This window comes from Bombina bombina, chromosome 1, assembly GCF_027579735.1.
Source record: "Bombina bombina isolate aBomBom1 chromosome 1, aBomBom1.pri, whole genome shotgun sequence".
Lineage (NCBI taxonomy): Eukaryota > Metazoa > Chordata > Amphibia > Anura > Bombinatoridae > Bombina > Bombina bombina.
This window is the reverse complement of record NC_069499.1, coordinates 198,325,987-198,348,495: the sequence shown is the minus strand read 5'-3', so window position 1 is coordinate 198,348,495 and position 22,509 is coordinate 198,325,987. Positions and strand designations below refer to the sequence as shown.

Genomic DNA, 22,509 nt, shown 5'->3' with positions numbered 1-22,509 from the left:
AAAACCACACTCTTCACACCAGTGCAGATAAGTCCGCCACACCTTATGGTAGATGCGTCGAGTAACCGGCTTACAAGCTTGAATCAAAGTGTCAATAACACTCTCAGAGAAACCTCTCTTGGCTAAGACTAAGCATTTAATCTCCACGCACTCAGCCTCAGAGAATCTAGATTTTGATGTACGAAGGGACTACAGATAATCTTGAGGGGAGAAACCAGCTCCTGGAAGGAAGGAGATGAATTCCAATTTGCAACCCTGGAATACTATATCAAAAGCCCTTTAGGGATATAGGACCTTTCATATACAGGCAGAACAAAAGCTGAAAAAGACTGCCCCCCAAGGATCCGATCCTGGCTCGGAGGTAAACCCAACATGCTGAATGAGAGATAGCTGTGGGTTTCTTTAATTGCTTCCCTCTGATCCAAGACTGACAGGGTATCCAAGAGGACTTGAACTACTCCTGCTTGGAAGACAAAGGGGGGGAATTTCTCGAAGTAATGAAGAAACGAAAAATTAGCAACAGAAATAAAAAACTGGCCTAATAGCCTTTCTGTGTAATCAGACCAGACGTCGCACCAGAGGATGCCTCACTTGTCCATAAAGGTCTCCATCCTTAAAGGAGCCATAATCTTAATCTTAGAATAATAGAGGCCCCTACTACTTTAAGCACCATGCGGCATGATAATTAGAGGAGACATTTTATTACAGACAGGATATGGGGAAAAAGGACTCCTTGACTTCCCCCGTACTTGAGAAAATTCTCCTAGCATAGAAAAGAAGAAATTTTACAAATGAATCCTAGTATATATACAAATTACTAGACACTAGAGGGTTGACAGGAGAGACGAAGTCTACCAAGAAGCCAACCCCTGTTAAATACCCAAAGGTCTACAGGCTTGAATCTGAAGAGAACTACTTCAGCACCAGATGAAGGAATTATACTGTCCGAATCAGAGATTTAACCCTCAGATGCTACCGACTATCCTCCTTATTAGACTATAAGGAAGGCAATATGTATAGTAGCGAGCGGAGCAGAAACCGTACTAGCTGATTAATTAAATTTCCTCTAGAGATTTTCCTTTAAAATAGGGAAAGCAGATAATGCCACAGATACCAGAAGACACCTGGGAAGACAATTCTGCAACAAATAACTCCTCCAGGAGACAGAGAGGAACTGCAAGAAACTGCATGTGACGCAATAAAGGACTTGGGATGTTTGAGGAGAAGCTGTGGCATTAGCCTAGACAGCATCATCCAGGGAGACAATAGGCTAAAACAAATTTTGCAAATAATTATCTAAAAATAATTAAAATGACCCTGTCACTTTAAATTTATAAAGACTTGCTGGAATTATAAATACACTTAGGAAGAGACCTCTTTTCCATTGATGGCAAAAAACATTTTTTTTTTTTTAAATTATGATAATATATCCATATGTGAAGGAACTCTAATATAGTTAAGAGATGAATGTGGTCTATGTAACAAGCAAAACATTTTTTTTATCACACCAGAGCAAAGAAGGGATTTAAAGGAAAGTTCTTTTCCCTTGGAATCCCTGAGAGTAATGGAGATATTAAAGGAGATATTGTCCCTCGTCTTATTTACACAGATTGCTCTAAAGTCTAAACCGGCAGACTGTAACTTAATACAAGCTCCGTCTGAATAATTACAATTTAGAGCCTGATATTGCGTGCTTCACTCTGCCGCACCACACTATCCACTCTCAAGACTGATTAGATAGAAACGACGCTCAGCTCTCGGTCGGGGAATGAGGTGGAGTCATCGAACTGCAATCCAAAATGGCGCTTCTCCTACCCGAAAAGGAGGCGGGACCACGAAGACGGCAAGGAGTTAAGACGTGCAATATATCGAGCTTCATCCCGACGAACAAAAGGCATACAACAGCCTAAATATTAGTACAAATTGTGCCGGGTACAGAAATAAATAACAGTAATAAAAAGGCATCGCACCGCTTCCTAAAGAAACGGAAAGGAATACCTCAGAGAAATTGCTCCTCATAAAGCAATGTATGTTCTCAGCAATGCAGCTCTTTAGAATTGGCGCCCTATGCGCTCTGTTCTCAGTATCATAACCAGAGGAAGCTGATCAAATACAGATTACAGACTAAAATTAATCTTAAACCCCAAGTTGATTAACCCCTTCCTTACTATGAAGGAAATTAACCCCTAGTCTCCAAGTTACAGAGGGTCCTTAACCCCTTCAGTGCCAGCCTTCTAGCCCCAGAAGAACAAAGGCACTTACCCGCATTCTAGCTGTCCGGCAGTCAGACGACTCACAAAGTATGAGAGGATGCCACTCCTCACAGAGACCTGTGTAAAGAGAAAGACAGAGTAAACTTACTCAGGCTTTCTATACCAGTGCAGCAACATGTTAGGACAACGCAGCAAAGCCCACTTTACAAGTTCCTAACTGCTTTAAAGCTACCACAGCCCTGCTGAAGAGACTAACATGTAGAACAGCTATACCCAAACTGTGATGGAAGATCAGAGCAATCCTGCCCTGACATTACTTCACCTCCTCCTTGCACTAGAGGCAAAGAGAATTACTGGGGTTGGTGGGAAGGGAAGTGATATTTAACAGCTCTGCTGTGGTGCTCTTTGCCTCTTCCTGCTGGCCAGGAGTGATATTCCCAACAGTAATTGATGATGATCTGTGGACTCACAGTGTCATTAGAAAGAAAACAAGCGTTTTTAATATAAACAGGCATCTCTCTGCCTTATGGTAGGAAAATTAAAAAAAAACTAACATTACAAAAAAATACACTAAAATTACCAAAAAAACTAACATTACCAAAAATAACAAAAAACCTAACATTACTAAAAATAACAAACACTAACATTATGAAAAATAAAAAAAACACTTAGATTACAAAAAAAATAAACTAAATTATCCAAAATAATAAAAATAAAACCTAATCTAATAGCCCTATAAAAACACCCCAAAATAAAAACACCCCCTAACCTAACAAACTAACAATAGACCTTATAAGGGCCTAGTGCTTTTTTTTTGTTAATTTTAGTGTTTGTTATTCTTAGTAATGTTAGATTTTTTGTTAATTTTTGTAATTTTAGTGTATTTTTTTTGCTAATGTTAAAAGATTTTTTTAAAATTATTTTGTAGTGTTAGGTTTTTTAAATTTGTAATTTAGGTTTTTTATTTTTCGTTTATTTTATTTTCTTAAAATAGTTATGTTAGGTTTATTTATAGTTTAATCTTATTTTTTTTTATTTCACAGGTAAGTTTTTATTTATTTTAAGATAGTTATATTGTAAATTTAATTTAAAGCTAGGGGGTGTTAGGTTTAGGGGTTAATAGTTTAATTTAGTGATATGCAATGTGGGGGGCCGGCGGTTTAGGGATTAATATGTTTAGTTTAGTATTAGCGATGTGGGGGGCCGGCGGATTAGGGGTTAATAGGTTTATTATAATAGTTGCAATGTGGGGGGGGGGTCAGCGCTTTAGGCGTTAATATGTTTGTTTAGTGTTGGCGATTTGGGTGGGCGTCGGATTAGGGGTTAATAGGTGTAATATAGTATTTGCGATGCGGGGGCATGGCGGTTTAGGGGTTAATATGAAGTTTATGGGTGTTATGGATTTTGCAAAACAAAAATGTTACAAAGTAAACTAACTACTGGTCTCAGATAGCGGAATGGATTGCGGCGGTATAGACTTTAGCCGGACTGCACTACCTGTAATACAGGTGCTATGAAAATCTCGCACAGGAAAGCCATTTTTTTAGTCCGGAATGGAGATTTCTGTAAAGGCTAAAAAGCTTGCGGTATAGCTGTACCGCAGTGACTTGTAATACGAGAGACCTGCATATTCCGCACGCAAAGGTACATTTTTCAGCGGTATAGCCGTACTGCACCATACCGCAAACTTGTAATTTAGGTAAATGTAAGCTGACCAGGATTTCAACCAAAGAGCTCTACGTGACAAAACTATGAGTGCCGTTATTTTTTGCATAAAATGCTGGGGGTGGGGGTGGGGGTATATTTTGTGTCTGTAGCTCACAGAAAAAGAAAGAGTTAAGGGTTAAGGGTACATTAAACTGATGGGCACAACTACAAAAGAATGTTTACTACTCTCTAAGCTTTTGTTTTTCTTCTTGAAAGAAGTTCTCCTTTTTAAAGACCTTAAAGGTGCTGAAACTACACCTCTTCATACTGGGCACTGACATCTTGGAGCTCAGGTACTTTTACACCCTTTGACACATTGACAAATCAGCAAGGATGCTGGCATTTAAACAACCGCATTCTCAGGTTTGCTGCATTGCTACATATTATTCCTGAGTACTCTTTAATTTTAAATATTTCTTGTAACTTTAAAACTGTGTAAAAAAACGCAAAGATGTAAAGCTCTCAACCCAAACAAATGATACAGCTTTTAAAATGCCAGCAACATCACTGATCTGTGAGTGTGCACCACTTCTGTCAATATGTGTGCTCCTAAATGGTGGCATTCAGTATGAAGAGGCAGAGCTTCAGAAACTGGCACCTTTAAGTTATTAAAATAGAAGAAGGTAAACGAGATCTGCAGACACAAGAAGAAAAACAATAGCATGGGGATTAGTAACGATTTTAGTAGTTTATAATATAAAGAGAGTCAATAATACAATCAATCACCTTGTTGCACATTTCTGGCTTCTGGGTTGATTTCAGTCTTAAGCACTGTGGGGGTCACTCCTTCCACCTGTTCTGATATGATCGGATTTTCAACTGTAACCAGTGATCCTTGAGCTGTCATTTCCAAGTTAGAAGCAGAGAGAGAGACAACGGGTTGAGGTGTTGGTGCTGAAAGCAGAATAAAATACCACTGCTATAAAAACAATAGTTTATAGAGAAATACTTGAGAAAAACAAAATGTATGCTTACATGATAAATTAATTTATTGCAATATGATGACTTGTGGACTTTCACCATCTGATGAAAGAAAACACTAATACAGTAATACAAGAATAGCTCAGACATAGGGCTCAATGATCTAAATCTCCCACTTAGATGAGATTATCTAAGAAGCCACGTCAGTACGACGAGGCCCCTCAAACATATTTGGAAATGGAAATTTTATCTTGAGACAATGTAACTCTTCTTCTTTCTATTGTGCAAGCTAATTTATAGTGAAAAGTACAGCTGTTAAAAAGTCAACAATATCTGATCAGTAAAAGTGCACTGCTGCTGTTAAAGAATGCAACAATACGGGGGACGTGTCCTAGCTACCGCCATGATCAGTCCCAATCAGAGAGGCTCCTCACAAACTTGAGAAAATTGGTTGTTTACCGGTATATATATCTACATATCCTTACCACAATAGCATCTACTGGTGGAGAACACTTAGCTGGATCGATTGCTACTAAATAATACCACCGTTCCTACTACTACCAACATTATCCCTAAGAGGAGCGTTTCAATTATGGCGGCTTAAAAGGAAGAAACATCTACAACCCCCCCCCTCCCCCGGTTTTCCGGGGTCAGCAGTTCTAAACAGCAGGTCGAAGCTGATCGGAGTTGGAGCTTCATTTGGGGGCTATTTGGAAAACGACTTACACTGCAGCTATTATTTGTGGGGAAGATTGGAGGGTACTTTGGAACACACCATGGAGGCTCTAATAGCCGTAGATGCATGGGAGCGCACTATACGCACCGCGATCGCACAAAGCTTTGACCAGCTGCTGAAGGATCTTTGCTCACTAATCTCGGCTGTTACGGCCCAGTGTGGCGCTCCCTACCTGGAGTTTCCTGAGCATTACCTCGAGTCAGATGAGAGCTCTCCTTGCCCGGGGCTGCCGGTGGAGAATGGCTGTCTTCCTACTGACTGTTTTAAGGCCTGTGGGATTGCTGCGTCACAGCGGCCTACGCCTGGTCCTGCTGGCATAGAAACTAAAACGGCCGGTCTGTCTAACACAATGGAGACTTTGACCTTTACCACAAAGTACCCAGATACACACCAGGACTGTGGAAAGCATGATGATTTGGTAACTTTTCTTTCCGACCGTAACATGTCTGGTCTGGTTCGGGGGAGATCCGTCCTTGATCTGCAGCTTGAGAACTCTATCACCCCAGGAGAGCTTGATTATGAAGGTGATCCTTCACAGTATGCCTGCTTCAGTGCTGTGACAAGTTTGCTTACTCAGCTGGACATTATTTAACTACATAAGGCTGGGTATCAGCTAAAACTAATAATGGACACAGAGGTTAAGTAACCCGGCTTAAGACAAGATGGACGCGAGTAACTATTTTTGGCTTATTATGGATTGAGATTTCTGATTTGTTATGCTTAATGTTTCTCTGTTATAATATAGCTACACCTTGCCCCATATATTCCTCAACTGTTCATACATACCAGTTCAATGTACAATATTAAGTTATGGATAATGTGGTTTTATGTTTACTTTGTTTCTTGCTTTGTTAGATGTCCCTTGGAGGTTGACTGTGGATCAATATGATTCACCTCATTTTCCAATAAGGCTTAGGTATACAGAGATACATATATCTATGTTGCTTAGATCATACATAATACACGACCCTGAATTGTTGTAGCACTTATGTTAGTGTTAAGAGGGTCTTCATATATCTCACTAGTTATTCCTATCCTTGGATGAGTATGACTTATGTTTTAAGAGGCTGACAACTGTGGGATCACAAGTTTTAGCATTACTATACTTGGGTTGACATGATTTGGCATCCTTCCGCACTGCCAGCGGCCGAGGTAGTGTGGCATGCTGAGAAATTTTTGTAACTTAAATTAGTAGTGCTTTAGTTTCAGTTAAATATTAATACGGTCCCTTTATGATTTTATGTGCAGCTCACCACGTATATAGCCTACAGCTATTATTCCGGATTTAGTATAATATGATCCCACCTATCAAGTAATGTCATTAGTTATCTCAGCTCCTTATTCCTATAGAAATCTTTGGGACCCAACCATGTTTAAGCATTTTTGTTTCTTATTTTCAACTCCATACTATTGGCAGATTCAGCACTTGCATTATACCAGCTTAACGATTCAGTATTAATGAGATTCCCTTATGGTATCATGTCTAGGTCATTGAGTATATGGAGTGCTGTTGTTGTTACAGAACTAGTTTAGTATGAGCCAAGCTGTTAGGAAATATAACTAGCCCCCACAGTTCTTATCCACCCCACACTATTGACGGCTTTATCACTATGCCAGCTCTAAATGGCTCCTATATACATATATATCTGGCGTCAACCTGCTGTGAAGTAGATATAGCATTAATGAGGTCTTCTTGTGGCATTATGTTTAGATCACAGAATATATAGCTTTCTGCAGTTCTCACAGGCCTAGTATAGTATAGTATATTATAGTATGAGCTTGCATGTGAGGTAATATAACTAGCTGCCACAGTTCCTTCAACTCTCAACTCCATGCTATTGGCAACCTTAGCACTCATTCTATATTAGCTGTGAACGGCCCCTATGGGCCTGTAACCCTAGACTACACTTGCTAGGAGGAAGATACAATGACCAGATATCACAGACTCCTTGACACTATGTTATCTATGTTTTTTGTACACTGTTTAGCCTGCTATTCATAATAAACCTCCTATACCAGGAGGGTTAAATAAGCAGTTTGTCTCACATATACCGCACCCCAACTCCCTTTCTTATAAGAATATTTTGTAGAACAACATAAAATTGACCCTATCCTACTCCCCAAGCTCAACAAGATTTTTTGTCACTTTTTATATATATATATATATATATATATATTATTATGAGCTGAATTTGAGCTTTTGAAAAATGAGGTTCTATCTCCAATACATACTGCAACATTTATGCTATTCTAATGCTTTTTGTTTTTATTGTTAAGATATTATTGCACTGTAACAGCTAGCAATATGTTATCTCTCGCATTGTATGTATATGATTATATTGTTTGTAAACCTCAATAAAAATATTAAATATAAAAGAATGCAACAATACGTGCACACCAAGATGTCAGTGCCCAGTATAAAGATGCAGCTTTACCAACTAGCATCTGTTATAGGTTAAAATAAGAGAACGGCTATAAAGAGAGCTGTGAGTGCAGGAGAAAAAACAAAAGCATGGTAGGTAGTAAGCATGTTATATGTCCCTTTAATTCTTCTGTATTTGCATAAAAAACTAAATTTATGCTTACCTGATAGATACATTTATTTCTATCCAGATATGGTGAGTCCACGGCTTGAGTAATTACTGTTGGTAATATAACTCCTGGCCAGCAGGAGGAGGCAAAGAGCACCACAGTTAAACTTCTAAGTATCACTCCCTTACCCACAACCCCCAGTCATTCGACCAAAGGGAAATGGAGAAAAAGGAGTAACACAAGGTGTAGAGGTGCCTGAGGTTATAGTAAAAAAACCAACTGTCTTAAAATAAAGGGTGGGGCCGTGGACTCACCATATCTGGAAAGAAATACATTTATCAGGTAAGCTTCCTGTGGCAGAACTTTTCTCCCCTTCCTGCAATGAGATTTTTTTAATGAAAAATTTTCTGCAAGTTATTTTTAAATAAAAACAGAATTTATGTTTACCTGATAAATTACTTTCTCCAACGGTGTGTCCGGTCCACGGCGTCATCCTTACTTGTGGGATATTCTCTTCCCCAACAGGAAATGGCAAAGAGCCCAGCAAAGCTGGTCACATGATCCCTCCTAGGCTCCGCCTACCCCAGTCATTCGACCGACGTTAAGGAGGAATATTTGCATAGGAGAAACCATATGGTACCGTGGTGACTGTAGTTAAAGAAAATAAATTATCAGACCTGATTAAAAAAACCAGGGCGGGCCGTGGACCGGACACACCGTTGGAGAAAGTAATTTATCAGGTAAACATAAATTCTGTTTTCTCCAACATAGGTGTGTCCGGTCCACGGCGTCATCCTTACTTGTGGGAACCAATACCAAAGCTTTAGGACACGGATGAAGGGAGGGAGCAAATCAGGTCACCTAAATGGAAGGCACCACGGCTTGCAAAACCTTTCTCCCAAAAATAGCCTCAGAAGAAGCAAAAGTATCAAACTTGTAAAATTTGGTAAAAGTGTGCAGTGAAGACCAAGTCGCTGCCCCACATATCTGATCATCAGAAGCCTCGTTCTTGAAGGCCCATGTGGAAGCCACAGCCCTAGTGGAATGAGCTGTGATTCTTTCGGGAGGCTGCCGTCCGGCAGTCTCGTAAGCCAATCTGATGATGCTTTTAATCCAAAAAGAGAGAGAGGTAGAAGTTGCTTTTTGACCTCTCCTTTTACCGGAATAAACAACAAACAAGGAAGATGTTTGTCTAAAATCCTTTGTAGCATCTAAATAGAATTTTAGAGCGCGAACAACATCCAAATTGTGCAACAAACGTTCCTTCTTTGAAACTGGTTTCGGACACAGAGAAGGTACGATAAGCTCCTGGTTAATGTTTTTGTTAGAAACAACTTTTGGAAGAAAACCAGGTTTAGTACGTAAAACCACCTTATCTGCATGGAACACCAGATAAGGAGGAGAACACTGCAGAGCAGATAATTCTGAAACTCTTCTAGCAGAAGAAATTGCAACTAAAAACAAAACTTTCCCAGATAATAACTTAATATCAACGGAATGTAAGGGTTCAAATGGAACCCCCTGAAGAACTGAAAGAACTAAATTGAGACTCCAAGGAGGAGTCAAAGGTTTGTAAACAGGCTTAATTCTAACCAGAGCCTGAACAAAGGCTTGAACATCTGGCACAGCTGCCAGCTTTTTGTGAAGTAACACAGACAAGGCAGAAATCTGTCCCTTCAGGGAACTTGCAGATAATCCTTTTTCCAATCCTTCTTGAAGGAAGGATAGAATCTTAGGAATCTTAACCTTGTCCCAAGGGAATCCTTTAGATTCACACCAACAGATATATTTTTTCCATAATTTTGTGGTAAATCTTTCTAGTTACAGGCTTTCTGGCCTGGACAAGAGTATCGATAACGGAATCTGAGAATCCTTGCTTCGATAAGATCAAGCGTTCAATCTCCAAGCAGTCAGCTGGAGTGAAACCAGATTCGGATGTTCGAACGGACCCTGAACAAGCAGGTCTCGTCTCAAAGGTAGCTTCCAAGGTGGAGCCGATGACATATTCACCAGATCTGCATACCAAGTCCTGCGTGGCCACGCAGGAGCTATCAAGATCACCGACGCCCTCTCCTGATTGATCCTGGCTACCAGCCTGGGGATGAGAGGAAACGGCGGGAACACATAAGCTAGTTTGAAGGTCCAAGGTGCTACTAGTGCATCCACTAGAGCCGCCTTGGGATCCCTGGATCTGGACCCGTAGCAAGGAACTTTGAAGTTCTGACGAGAGGCCATCAGATCCATGTCTGGAATGCCCCACAGCTGAGTGACTTGGGCAAAGATTTCCGGATGGAGTTCCCACTCCCCCGGATGCAATGTCTGACGACTCAGAAAATCCGCTTCCCAATATTCCACTCCTGGGATGTGGATAGCAGACAGGTGGCAGGAGTGAGACTCCGCCCATAGAATGATTCTGGTCACTTCTTCCATCGCTAGGGAACTCCTTGTTCCCCCCTGATGGTTGATGTACGCAACAGTTGTCATGTTGTCTGATTGAAACCGTATGAACTTGGCCCTCGCTAGCTGAGGCCAAGCCTTGAGAGCATTGAATATCGCTCTCAGTTCCAGAGTATTTATCGGTAGAAGAGATTCTTCCCGAGACCAAAGACCCTGAGCTTTCAGGGATCCCCAGACCGCGCCCCAGCCCATCAGACTGGCGTCGGTCGTGACAATGACCCACTCTGGTCTGCGGAATGTCATCCCTTGTGACTAAGGTTGTCCAGGGACAGCCACCAACGGAGTGAGTCTCTGGTCCTCTGATTTACTTGTATCTTCGGAGACAAGTCTGTATAGTCCCCATTCCACTGACTGAGCATGCACAGTTGTAATGGTCTTAGATGAATGCGCGCAAAAGGAACTATGTCCATTGCCGCTACCATCAACCCGATTACTTCCATGCACTGAGCTATGGAAGGAAGAGGAACAGAATGAAGTATCCGACAAGAGTCTAGAAGTTTTGTTTTTCTGGCCTCTGTCAGAAAAATCCTCATTTCTAAGGAGTCTATTATTGTTCCCAAGAAGGGAACCCTTGTTGACGGAGATAGAGAACTCTTTTCCACGTTCATCTGAGAAAGGCCAGGACAATGTCCGTGTGAGCCTTTGCTTGAGGAAGGGACGACGCTTGAATCAGGATGTCGTCCAAGTAAGGTACTACAGCAATGCCCCTTGGTCTTAGCACAGCTAGAAGGGACCCTAGTACCTTTGTGAAAATCCTTGGAGCAGTGGCTAATCCGAAAGGAAGCGCCACGAACTGGTAATGCTTGTCCAGGAATGCGAACCTTAGGAACCGATAATGTTCCTTGTGGATAGGAATATGTAGATACGCATCCTTTAAATCCACCGTGGTAATGAATTGACCTTCCTGGACGGAAGGAAGAATAGTTCGAATGGTTTCCATCTTGAACGATGGAACCTTGAGAAACTTGTTTAAGATCTTGAGATCTAAGATTGGTCTGAACGTTCCCTCTTTTTTGGGAACTATGAACAGAATGGAGTAGAACCCCATCCCTTGTTCTCTTAATGGAACAGGATGAATCACTCCCATTTTTAACAGGTCTTCTACACAATGTAAGAATGCCTGTCTTTTCATGTGGTCTGAAGACAACTGAGACCTGTGGAATCTCCCCCTCGGGGGAAGTCCCTTGAATTCCAGAAGATAACCTTGGGAGACTATTTCTAGCGCCCAAGGATCCAGAACATCTCTTGCCCAAGCCTGAGCGAAGAGAGAGAGTCTGCCCCCCACCAGATCCGATCCCGGATCGGGGGCCAACATTTCATGCTGTCTTGGTAGCAGTGGCAGGTTTCTTGGCCTGCTTTCCCTTGTTCCAGCCATGCATTGGTCTCCAAGCTGGCTTGGCTTGAGAAGTATTACCCTCTTGCTTAGAGGACGTAGCACTTTGGGCTGGTCCGTTTCTACGAAAGGGACGAAAATTAGGTTTATTTTTTGCCTTGAAAGGCCGATCCTGAGGAAGGGCGTGGCCCTTACCCCCAGTGATATCAGAGATAATCTCTTTCAAGTCGGGGCCAAACAGCGTTTTCCCCTTGAAAGGAATGTTAAGTAGCTTGTTCTTGGAAGATGCAGCAGCCGACCAAGATTTTAACCAAAGCGCTCTGCGCGCCACAATAGCAAACCCAGAATTCTTAGCCGCTAACCTCGCCAATTGCAAAGTGGCGTCTAGGGTGAAAGAATTAGCCAATTTGAGAGCATTGATTCTGTCCATAATCTCCTCATAAGGAGGAGAATCACTATCGACCGCCTTTATTAGCTCATCGAACCAGAAACATGCGGCTGTAGCGACAGGGACAATGCATGAAATTGGTTGTAGAAGGTAACCCTGCTGAACAAACATCTTTTTAAGCAAACCTTCTAATTTTTTATCCATAGGATCTTTGAAAGCACAACTATCCTCTATGGGTATAGTGGTGCGTTTGTTTACAGTGGAAACCGCTCCCTCGACCTTGGGGACTGTCTGCCATAAGTCCTTTCTGGGGTCGACCATAGGAAACAATATTTTAAATATGGGGGGAGGGACGAAAGGAATACCGGGCCTTTCCCATTCTTTATTAACAATGTCCGCCACCCGCTTGGGTATAGGAAAAGCTTCTGGGAGCCCCGGCACCTCTAGGAACTTGTCCATTTTACATAGTTTCTCTGGGATGACCAACTTGTCACAATCATCCAGAGTGGATAATACCTCCTTAAGCAGAATGCGGAGATGTTCCAACTTAAATTTAAATGTAATCACATCAGGTTCAGCTTGTTGAGAAATGTTCCCTGAATCAGTAATTTCTCCCTCAGACAAAACCTCCCTGGCCCCATCAGACTGGGTTATGGGCCCTTCAGAAATATTATTATCAGCGTTGTCATGCTCTTCAGTATCTAAACCAGAGCAGTCGCGCTTACGCTGATAAGTGTTCATTTTGGCTAAAATGTTTTTGACAGAATAATCCATTACAGCCGTTAACTGTTAAACACTAAAAAACTCTAAGCCATCTCCGTGGAGATGTTGCCTGTACAACGGCAAAGAGAATGACTGGGGTAGGCGGAGCCTAGGAGGGATCATGTGACCAGCTTTGCTGGGCTCTTTGCCATTTCCTGTTGGGGAAGAGAATATCCCACAAGTAAGGATGACGCCGTGGACCGGACACACCTATGTTGGAGAAATTCAATTTTAAATTAGGCAGTTACACTAAAGCACCAGTTCAATATTGCAATGTGTTGATTAACTAAAGAATAAAGCAATTTTTTAAGTTTTATAATATAGTGCAGCCGTTGACAATTGCATTACAAATTAGCTAAAAGAAAAAAAGAAATTGTTAAGTTTTTAAAATGTCTTGTACCCCTGAGAGCCAGTCAACAATAAATGCACTGCTGCTTTGCAGTGCTGCTTCATATCTGGCCTCTCTTCAAACAGCACTTTGGTAGGGAAAACTTACTGAGTGCAGCCAGAGCACAGTGCTGTTTGAAGAGTATAGCCTGATGCAGAGCAGCACTGCAAAGAGCCACCAGTTCATTCATGTGTACCGCTCTTTCTGCAGACATGCTGCATTTTCTGCGATGACATATCAGATCAGAACATGTTCTGCCTTGTGGGGGTAAGCATAAATTTTGTTTTTCTTTCCTAAGATATGGTGAGTCCACGGCTTGAGTAATTACTGTTGGGAACCAATACCCAAGCTAGAGAACACAGATAAATAGGGAGGGACAAGACAGGTAGTCCTAAACAGAAGGCATTGAAGAACCTTTCTCCAAAAAGAAGCCTCAGCCGAGAAAAAAGTATAACATTTGTAAAAAGTATGTAGAGAAGACCAAGTTGCAGCCTTGCAAATTTGTTCCACAGAAGCTTCATTTTTGAAAGCCCAAGAAGAGGAAACAGCTCTTGTGGAATGAGCTGTAATTCTCTCAGGAGGCTGCTGTCCAGCAGTCTCATAAGCCAAATGAATTATACTTCGTAACCAAAAAGAAAGAGCAGTAGCAGCAGCTTTCTGACCTTTACGTTTCCCAGAAAAACGAAAAAAAAAGGGCAGAGGACTAGCGAAAATCCTTAGTCGCCTGTAAGTAGAATTTAAGAGCATGTACAACATACAAATTGTGTAACAAACGTTCTTTGGAAGAAGAATGATTAGGATACAGAGAGGGAACAACAATGTCATGATTAATATTTCTATTAGAATCAACCTTAGGGAGGAAACCTAGCTTAGTACGAAGAACCACCATATCCGCATGAAAAATAAGATAAGGGGAATCACACTGCAGAGCTAAGAGTTCCAAGACTCTTCGAGCAGAAGAAATCGCAAAAAGAAACAAAACCTTCCAAGATAACAACGTAATGTCTATGGAATGCAAAGGCTCAAACGGAGCCAGCTGTAAAACTTTAGGAACAAGGTTAAGGCTCCAAGGAGGAGCAACAGACTTAAAGACAGGCCTGATTTTGACCAAGGCCTGACAAAAAGATTGCACATCTGACACATCCCCCAAACTAGGGCTGCAACTAACGATTATTTTCATAATCGATTAATCGGCCGATTATTTTTTCGAATAATCGACTAATCGGATAAAAAGAGAATCAATAATAGTTTTCTATGTTTTACATAAAATCCACATAATGAGTGTTACAAATATAAACTTCAGACTAAAACGTTACATTAACACAACTGTTTCTTCAATTTTTAAGCAGCAGAGCACAGTTTTATAATTAAACAAAACCACAAACTCTTTGAAAAGAGGTAGAACTAGAAAGAGTTAGACTATCACTGTTAATAACATTCTGTTATTCACTCTTTCAGAAACTTTGCATTGAAATGCAAAAATCTCAACATGTCCACATGCTTCTGGCTAAGGCTGGTTCTCTATTTGCAGCTATATTTCCTGCAGCAGAGAAAAGGCTGTTGAGGTGTATAAGTAGGGTTTTGCCAATTTCACCAAAGTGGAATATTTATCTGTGTTAGCTCCTCACCAATGCTAAGTGTTTTCTACCTTGGGAAGGGACCTCTCAATAAAGTAACCCTTGACTTCATTCTAACATAAAAATATATTGAATATATATATGCAATGGTAAATAACCAGCTATAAGTTTAGGGGAAATATCTAGTCTGCTCTAAAAATAACGAATATATACTTATAAAGGTTAAATCTGGTACATATTATCACAATTTATTAAAAATATAAAAAAACAAAATCAAAAGCGCTAAGGACTGTATATCAATAATAGGACAAAGCCTTACACATTTATTTATACAGTACATATAATCAGCAATAGCAAGCAATATGCTAATAATTGTGCATAATAGTGCACATCAATTTAAATAACTCCCATCAATCTAGGGGCAAGGTGTAAACAACAAGCTTTGCACTATATCATGAAAAGCATAGTTCCAAATAACCAGATTTAATATAAACAATCCAAATGATGACTATTATATCTGGGTTGCACATAAGCCAGGGGTAGTTGTAAACTTATACTTTCCTGAAATAGTGAAAAGTAGACGTCTGTAGACGTCCTTTAGGCTAAGGACATAACCATAAAACACAGTAGCATATGCAGGAGTTCATTGGAGTGAAGCAGCTGGTGTTGTGCACAGACCAACTAATTGCAAACTAACTTATTGATTAATCGATTATGAGATTCGTTGACAACTATTTTCATAATCGATTATGACGATTAGTTGTTGCAGCTCTACCCCAAACGTTTATGTAGTAAAACTGATAAAGTAGAAATCTGACCCTTCAGGGTACTAAATGACAATCCCTTCTCCAGGCCTTTCTGAAGAAAAGATAAAATTCTAGGAATTCTAATTCTACTCCAAGAGTAGCCCTTGGATTCACACCAATAAAGATATGTACGCCATATCTTATGTAAATCTTTCTAGTAACAGGCTTGCGAGCCTGAATCATGGTCTCAATGACCGACTCAAAAAAAAAGGAAATTTATGCTTACCTGATAAATTTGTTTCTTTTACGATATGACGAGTCCATGGATTTCATCCTTACTTATGGGATTATGCCTCCTGGTCAGCAGGAGGAGGCAAAGAGCACCACAGCAGAGCTGTATATATAGCTCCTCCCTTCCCTCCCACTCCAGTCATTCGACCCAAGTTAGGAAGAGAAAGGAAAAGCCAAGGTGCAGAGGTGACTGAAGTTTAACAAAAATAAATACCTACCTTAGAAAATGACAGGGTGGGCCGTGGACTCGTAAAAGAAACAAATTTATCAGGTAAGCATAAATTTCCTTTTCTTTTACAAGATATGACGAGTCCACGGATTTCATCCTTACTTATGGGATACAATACCAAAGCTATAGGACACGGATGAAAGGGAGGAACCTAAACGGAAGGCACCACTGCTTGAAGAACCTTTCTCCCAAAAACAGCCTCAGACGAGGCAAAAGTATTAAATTTGTAAAATTTGGAAAAAGTGTGAAGAGACGACCAAGGTGCAGCCTTGCAAATCTGTTCAATAAAAGCATCATTTTTAAATGCCCATGAGGAAGCCACAGCCCCTAGTAGAAATGAGCCGTAATTCTTTCAGGAGGCTGCTGTCCAGCAGTCTCATATGCAAAATGGATGATACTCTTCAGCCAAAAAGAAAGAAAGAGAGGTAGCCGTAGCTTTCTGGCCCCTACGTTTTCCAGAAGAAACAACAAATAATGAAGACTATTGCCGAAATTCTTTTGTCGCCTGAAAGTAAAACTTCAGGGTACGGACCACGTCCAAGTTATGCAACAGACGCTCCTTCTTAGAAGAAGGATTAGGACACAAGGAAGGAACAACAATTTCCTGATTAATATTCCTATTAGAAACAACCTTAGGAAGGAAACCAGGTTTGGTACGTAACACCACATTATCAGAATGGAAAATAAGATAAGGCGAATCACATTGTAATGCTGAAAGCTCAGAAACTCTGCGAGCAAAAGAAATAGCAACCAAAAATAAAACTTTCCAAGATAACAACTTAATATCTATGGAATGCATAGGTTCAAACGGAACCCCTTGAAGAACATTAAGAACTAAATTCAAACTCCAAGGAGGAGCAATTGGTCTAAACACAGGCCTGATTCTAGTCAGAGCCTGACAAAAAGATTGAACATCTGACAGATGTTTGTGTAGCAAACTAGACAAAGCAGAAATCTGTCCCTTTAAGGAACTTGCTGACAACCCTTTCTCCAAACCTTCTTGGAGAAAGGATAAAATTCTTGGAATCCTAACCCTACTCTATGAGTAGCCCTTGGATTCGCACCAATAAAGATATTTACGCCATATCTTATGGTAAATCTTTCTAGTAACAGGCTTACGTACCTGAATCAAGGTATCAATGACCGAATCAGAGAACCCTCGCTGAGATAAAATCAAGCGTTCAATCTCCAAGCCACAGTCGTGATGTTGTCCGACTGAAACCGGATGAATTTGGCCGAAGCCAACTGAGGCCAAGTCTGAAGCGCATTGAATATTGCTCTTAATTCCAGAATATTGATAGGAAGTAGAGACTCCGACCGAGTCCACACACCTTGAGCCTTCAGGGAATTCCAGACTGCACCCCAACCTAGTAGACTGGCGTCCGTTGTCACTATTACCCATGAGGGTCTGTGGAAGCAAGTCTCTTGGGACAGATGATCCGGTGACAACAACCAAAGAATTGTCTCTTGTCTCCTGATCCAGATCTATCCGAGGAGACAAATTTGCATAATCTCCATTCCACTGCCTGAGCATGCTCAGCTGTAGAGGTCTGAGATGAAAACGAGCAAACGGAATGATGTCCATTGCCGTCACCATCAATCCAATTACCTCCATGCACTGAGCCACTGATGGCGGAGGATTTGACTGAAGGGATCGGCATGTATTGAGAATCTTTAACTTTCTGACTTCCGTCAAAAAGATTTTCATGGATACCAAGTCTATTATTCCCAGGAAAGGAACCCTTGTCTGTGGAATTAGTGAACTCTTTTCTAGGTTCACCTTCCACCCGTGAGTCCTTAGAAAGGATAGAACAAGACGACGCCTGGATCAGAATATCGTCAAGATAAGGCGCCACTGCAATGCCACGTGGCCTGAGAACCGCCAGCAGAGACCCTAGAACCTTCGTGAAGATCCTGGGTGCTGTGGCCAATCCGAAAGGAAGGGCCACAAACTGAAAATGTTTGTTCAGAAAGGCAAACCTCAGGAACTGGTGATGATCTCTGTGGATAGGAATATGGAGATATGCATCCTTTAAGTCCACGGTAGTCATAAATTGACCCTCCTGGATCAATGGAAGAATTTTCCGAATAGTCTCCATCTTGAAGCATGGAACTCTGAGAAACTTGTTTAGACTCTTTGAGATCTAAAATGGGTTGGAACGTTCCCTCTTTTTTGGGAACCACAAAAAGATTTGAGTAAAACCCCTGCCCTTGTTCCTGCATTGGAACGGGACAAATTACTCCCATAGTGGAGAGGTCTTTTACACAAAGTAAGAACGCCTCTCTTTTTATCTGGTCTACAGACAATCGTGAAAGAAGAAACCTTCCCCTTGGGAAGGAATTTTTGAACTCCAACTGATACCCTTGAGACACGATCTCTAGTGTCAATGGGTCCTGAATGTCTTGTATCCATGCCTGGACAAAGAGAGGCCTAGATTTGGAGTTTTGCAGCCAAAGGGGTGCGTTAGCTACTCGTGCTTTTTTTGGCTGCACCTTTTAAATACCGCTGGTATTTAGAGTTCACAGAATGGCTGCGTTTTCAGTGCGTTAGGCTCCAAAAAGGGAGCGTAGAGCATAATTTACCGCCACTGCAACTCTAAATACCAGCGTTGCTTACGGACGCGGCCAGCTTCAAAAACGTGCTCGTGCACGATTCCCCCATAGAAAACAATGGGGCAGTTTAAGCTGAAAAAAAAACCTAACACCTGCAAAAAAGCAGCGTTCAGCTCCTAACGCAGCCCCATTGTTTCCTATGGGGAAACACTTCCTATGTCTGCACCCAACACTCTAAAATGTACCCCAAGTCTAAACACCCCTAGCATTACACTTATTAACCCCTAATCTGCCGCCCCCGTTATCGCTGACACCTGCATATTTTTTTTTTACCCCTAATCTGCCGCTCCGTACACCGCCGCAACCTACGTTATCCCTATGAACCCCTAATCTGCTGCCCCTAACACCGCCGACCCCTATATTATATTTATTAACCCCTAATCTGCCGCCCCCAACGTCGCCTCCACCTACCTACAATTATTAACCCCTAATCCGCCTCACTCCCGCCTCAATAACCCTATAAGAAATATTATTAACCCCTAATCTGTCCTCCCTAACATTGCCGACACCTAACTTCACTTATTCACCCCTAATCTGCCGACCGGAACTCACCGCTACTATAATAAATGTATTAACCCCTAAAGCTAAGTCTAACCCTAACACTAACACCCCCCTAAGTTAAATATAATTTAAATCTAACGAAATAAATTAACTCTTATTAAATAAATGATTCCTATTTAAAGCTAAATACTTACCTGTAAAATAAACCCTAATATAGCTACAATATAAATTATAATTATATTGTAGCTATTTTAGGATTAATATTTATTTTACAGGCAACTTTGTAATTATTTTAACCAGGTACAATAGCTATTAAATAGTTATTTACTATTTAATGGCTACCTAGTTAAAATAATTACAAAATTACCTGTAAAATAAATCCTAACCTAAGTTACAACTAAACCTAACACTACACTATCAATAAATTAATTAAATACAATACCTACAATTAAACCTAACACTACACTATCAATAAATTAATTAAATACAATACCTACAAATAAATACAATTACATAAACTAACTAAAGTACAAAAAATAAAAAAATATTTGCAAACATTAGAAAAATATTACAACAATTTTAAACTAATTACACCTACTCTAAGCCCCCTAATAAAATAACAAAGCCCCCCAAAATAAAAAAATGCCCTACCCTATTCTAAATTAAAAAAGTTCAAAGCTCTTTTACCTTACCAGCCCTGAAAAGGGCCATTTGCGGGGCATGCCCCAAAGAATTCAGCTATTTTGCCTGTAAAAAAAAACATACAATACCCCCCCCAACATTACAACCCACTACCCACATACCCCTAATCTAACCCAAACCCCCCTTAAATAAACCTAACACTAAGCCCCTGAAGATCTCCCTACCTTGTATTCACCACACCGGGTTCACCGATCAGTCCAGAAGAGCCTCCGATGTCTTCATCCAAGCCCAAGCGGGGGCTAAAGAGTGACGTCCATCCTCCGGCTGAAGTCTTGATCCAAGCGGCAAATGAAGAAGTCCATCTTCGGGAAGAAATCTTCCGGACCGGCAAACATCTTCATCCAAGCCGCATCTTCTATGTTGTTCCATCCGATGACGAGCGGCTGATCTTGAAGACCTCCGGCGCGGATCCATCCTCTTCGTTCGACGTCCAACTGAAGAATGAAGGTTCCTTTAAGGGACGTCATCCAAGATGGTGTCCCTCGAATTCCGATTGGCTGATAGGATTCTATCAGCCAATCGGAATTAAGGTAGGAAAATTCTGATTGGCTGATGGAATCAGCCAATCAGATTCAAGTTCAATCAGATTGAGCTCGCATTCTATTGGCTGATCGGAACAGCCAATAGAATGCAAGCTCAATCAGATTGGATTCCATCAGCCAATCAGAATTTTCCTACCTTAATTCCGATTGGCTGATAGAATCCTATCAGCCAATCGGAATTCGAGGGACGCCATCATGGATGACGTCCCTTAAAGGAACCTTCATTCTTCAGTTGGACGTCGAACGAAGAGGATGGATCCGCGCCGGAGGTCTTCAAGATCAGCCGCTCGTCATCAGATGGAACAACATAGAAGATGCGGCTTGGATGAAGATGTTTGCCGGTCCGGATGTCCTCTTCTGCCCGGATAGGATGAAGATTTCTTCCCGAAGATGGACTTCTTCATTTGCCGCTTGGATCAAGACTTCAGCTGGAGGATGGACGTCACTCTTTAGCCCCCGCTTGGGCTTGGATGAAGACATCGGAGGCTCTTCTGGACCGATCGGTGAACCCGGTGTGGTGAATACAAGGTAGGGAGATCTTCAGGGGCTTAGTGTTAGGTTTATTTAAGGGGGGTTTGGGTTAGATTAGGGGTATGTGGGTGGAGGGTTGTAATGTTGGGGGGGATTGTATGTTTTTTTTACAGGCAAAAGAGCTGAATTCTTTGGGGCATGCCCCGCAAATGGCCCTTTTCAGGGCTGGTAAGGTAAAAGAGCTTTGAACTTTTTTAATTTAGAATAGGGTAAGGCATTTTTTTTTATTTTGGGGGGGCTTTGTTATTTTATTAGGGGGCTTAGAGTAGGTGTAATTAGTTTAAAATTGTTGTAATATTTTTCTAATGTTTGTAAATATTTTTTTATTTTTTGTACTTTAGTTAGTTTATTTAATTGTATTTATTTGTAGGTATTGTATTTAATTAATTTATTGATAGTGTAGTGTTAGGTTTAATTGTAGATAATTGTAGGTATTGTATTTAATTAATTTATTGATAGTGTAGTGTTAGGTTTAATTGTAACTTAGGTTAGGATTTATTTTACAGGTAATTTTCTAATTATTTTAACTAGGTAGCTATTAAATAGTAAATAACTATTTAATAGCTATTGTACCTGGTTAAAATAAATACGAAATTGCCTGTAAAATAAATATTAATCCTAAAATAGCTACAATATAATTATAATTTATATTGTAGCTATATTAGGGTTTATTTTACAGGTAAGTATTTAGCTTTAAATAGGAATAATTTATTTAATAAGAGTTAATTTATTTAGTTAGATTTAAATTATATTTAAGTTAGGGGGGTGTTAGTGTTAGAATTAGCTTTAGGGGTTAATACATTTATTATAGTAGCGGTGTGGTCCGGTCGGCAGATTAGGGGTTAATAATTGTAGGCGACGTTGGGGGCGGCAGATTAGGGGTTAATAAATATAATAAAGGGGTCGGCTGTGTTAGGGGCAGCAGATTAGGGGTACATAGGTATAATGTAGGTTGCGGCGGTGTACGGAGCGGCAGATTAGGGGTTAAAAAAAGATATGCAGGTGTCAGCGATAGCGGGGGCGGCAGATTAGGGGTTAATAAATATTATGTAGGTGTCGGCGGTATTAGGGGCAGCAGATTAGGGGTACATAGGGATAACGTAGGTGGCGGCGGTGTGCGGTCGGCAGATTAGGGGTTAAAAAAATTTAATCGAGTGGAGGCGATGTGGGGGGGACCTCGGTTTAGGGGTACATAGGTAGTTTATGGGTGTTAGTGTACTTTAGAGCACAGTAGTTAAGAGCTTTATAAACCGGCGTTAGCTCAGAAAGCTCTTAACTACTGACTTTTTTTCTGCGGCTGGAGTTTTGTCGTTAGATTTCTAACGCTCACTTCAGCCACG

General features: G+C 40.8%; 1 protein-coding gene across 1 annotated transcript in view; it reads right to left on the bottom strand.

Annotated features, from left to right (window-relative positions):
- The window catches only part of MGA (MAX dimerization protein MGA), a 1,137,718-nt gene that overhangs the window by 113,603 nt on the left and 1,001,606 nt on the right, over positions 1 to 22,509 (bottom strand). The window contains exon 23 of the mRNA XM_053697822.1: positions 4,647 to 4,814. Within this exon, the coding sequence (XP_053553797.1) occupies positions 4,647 to 4,814 (168 nt within the window). The remainder of the gene's footprint in view (positions 1 to 4,646; positions 4,815 to 22,509) is intronic.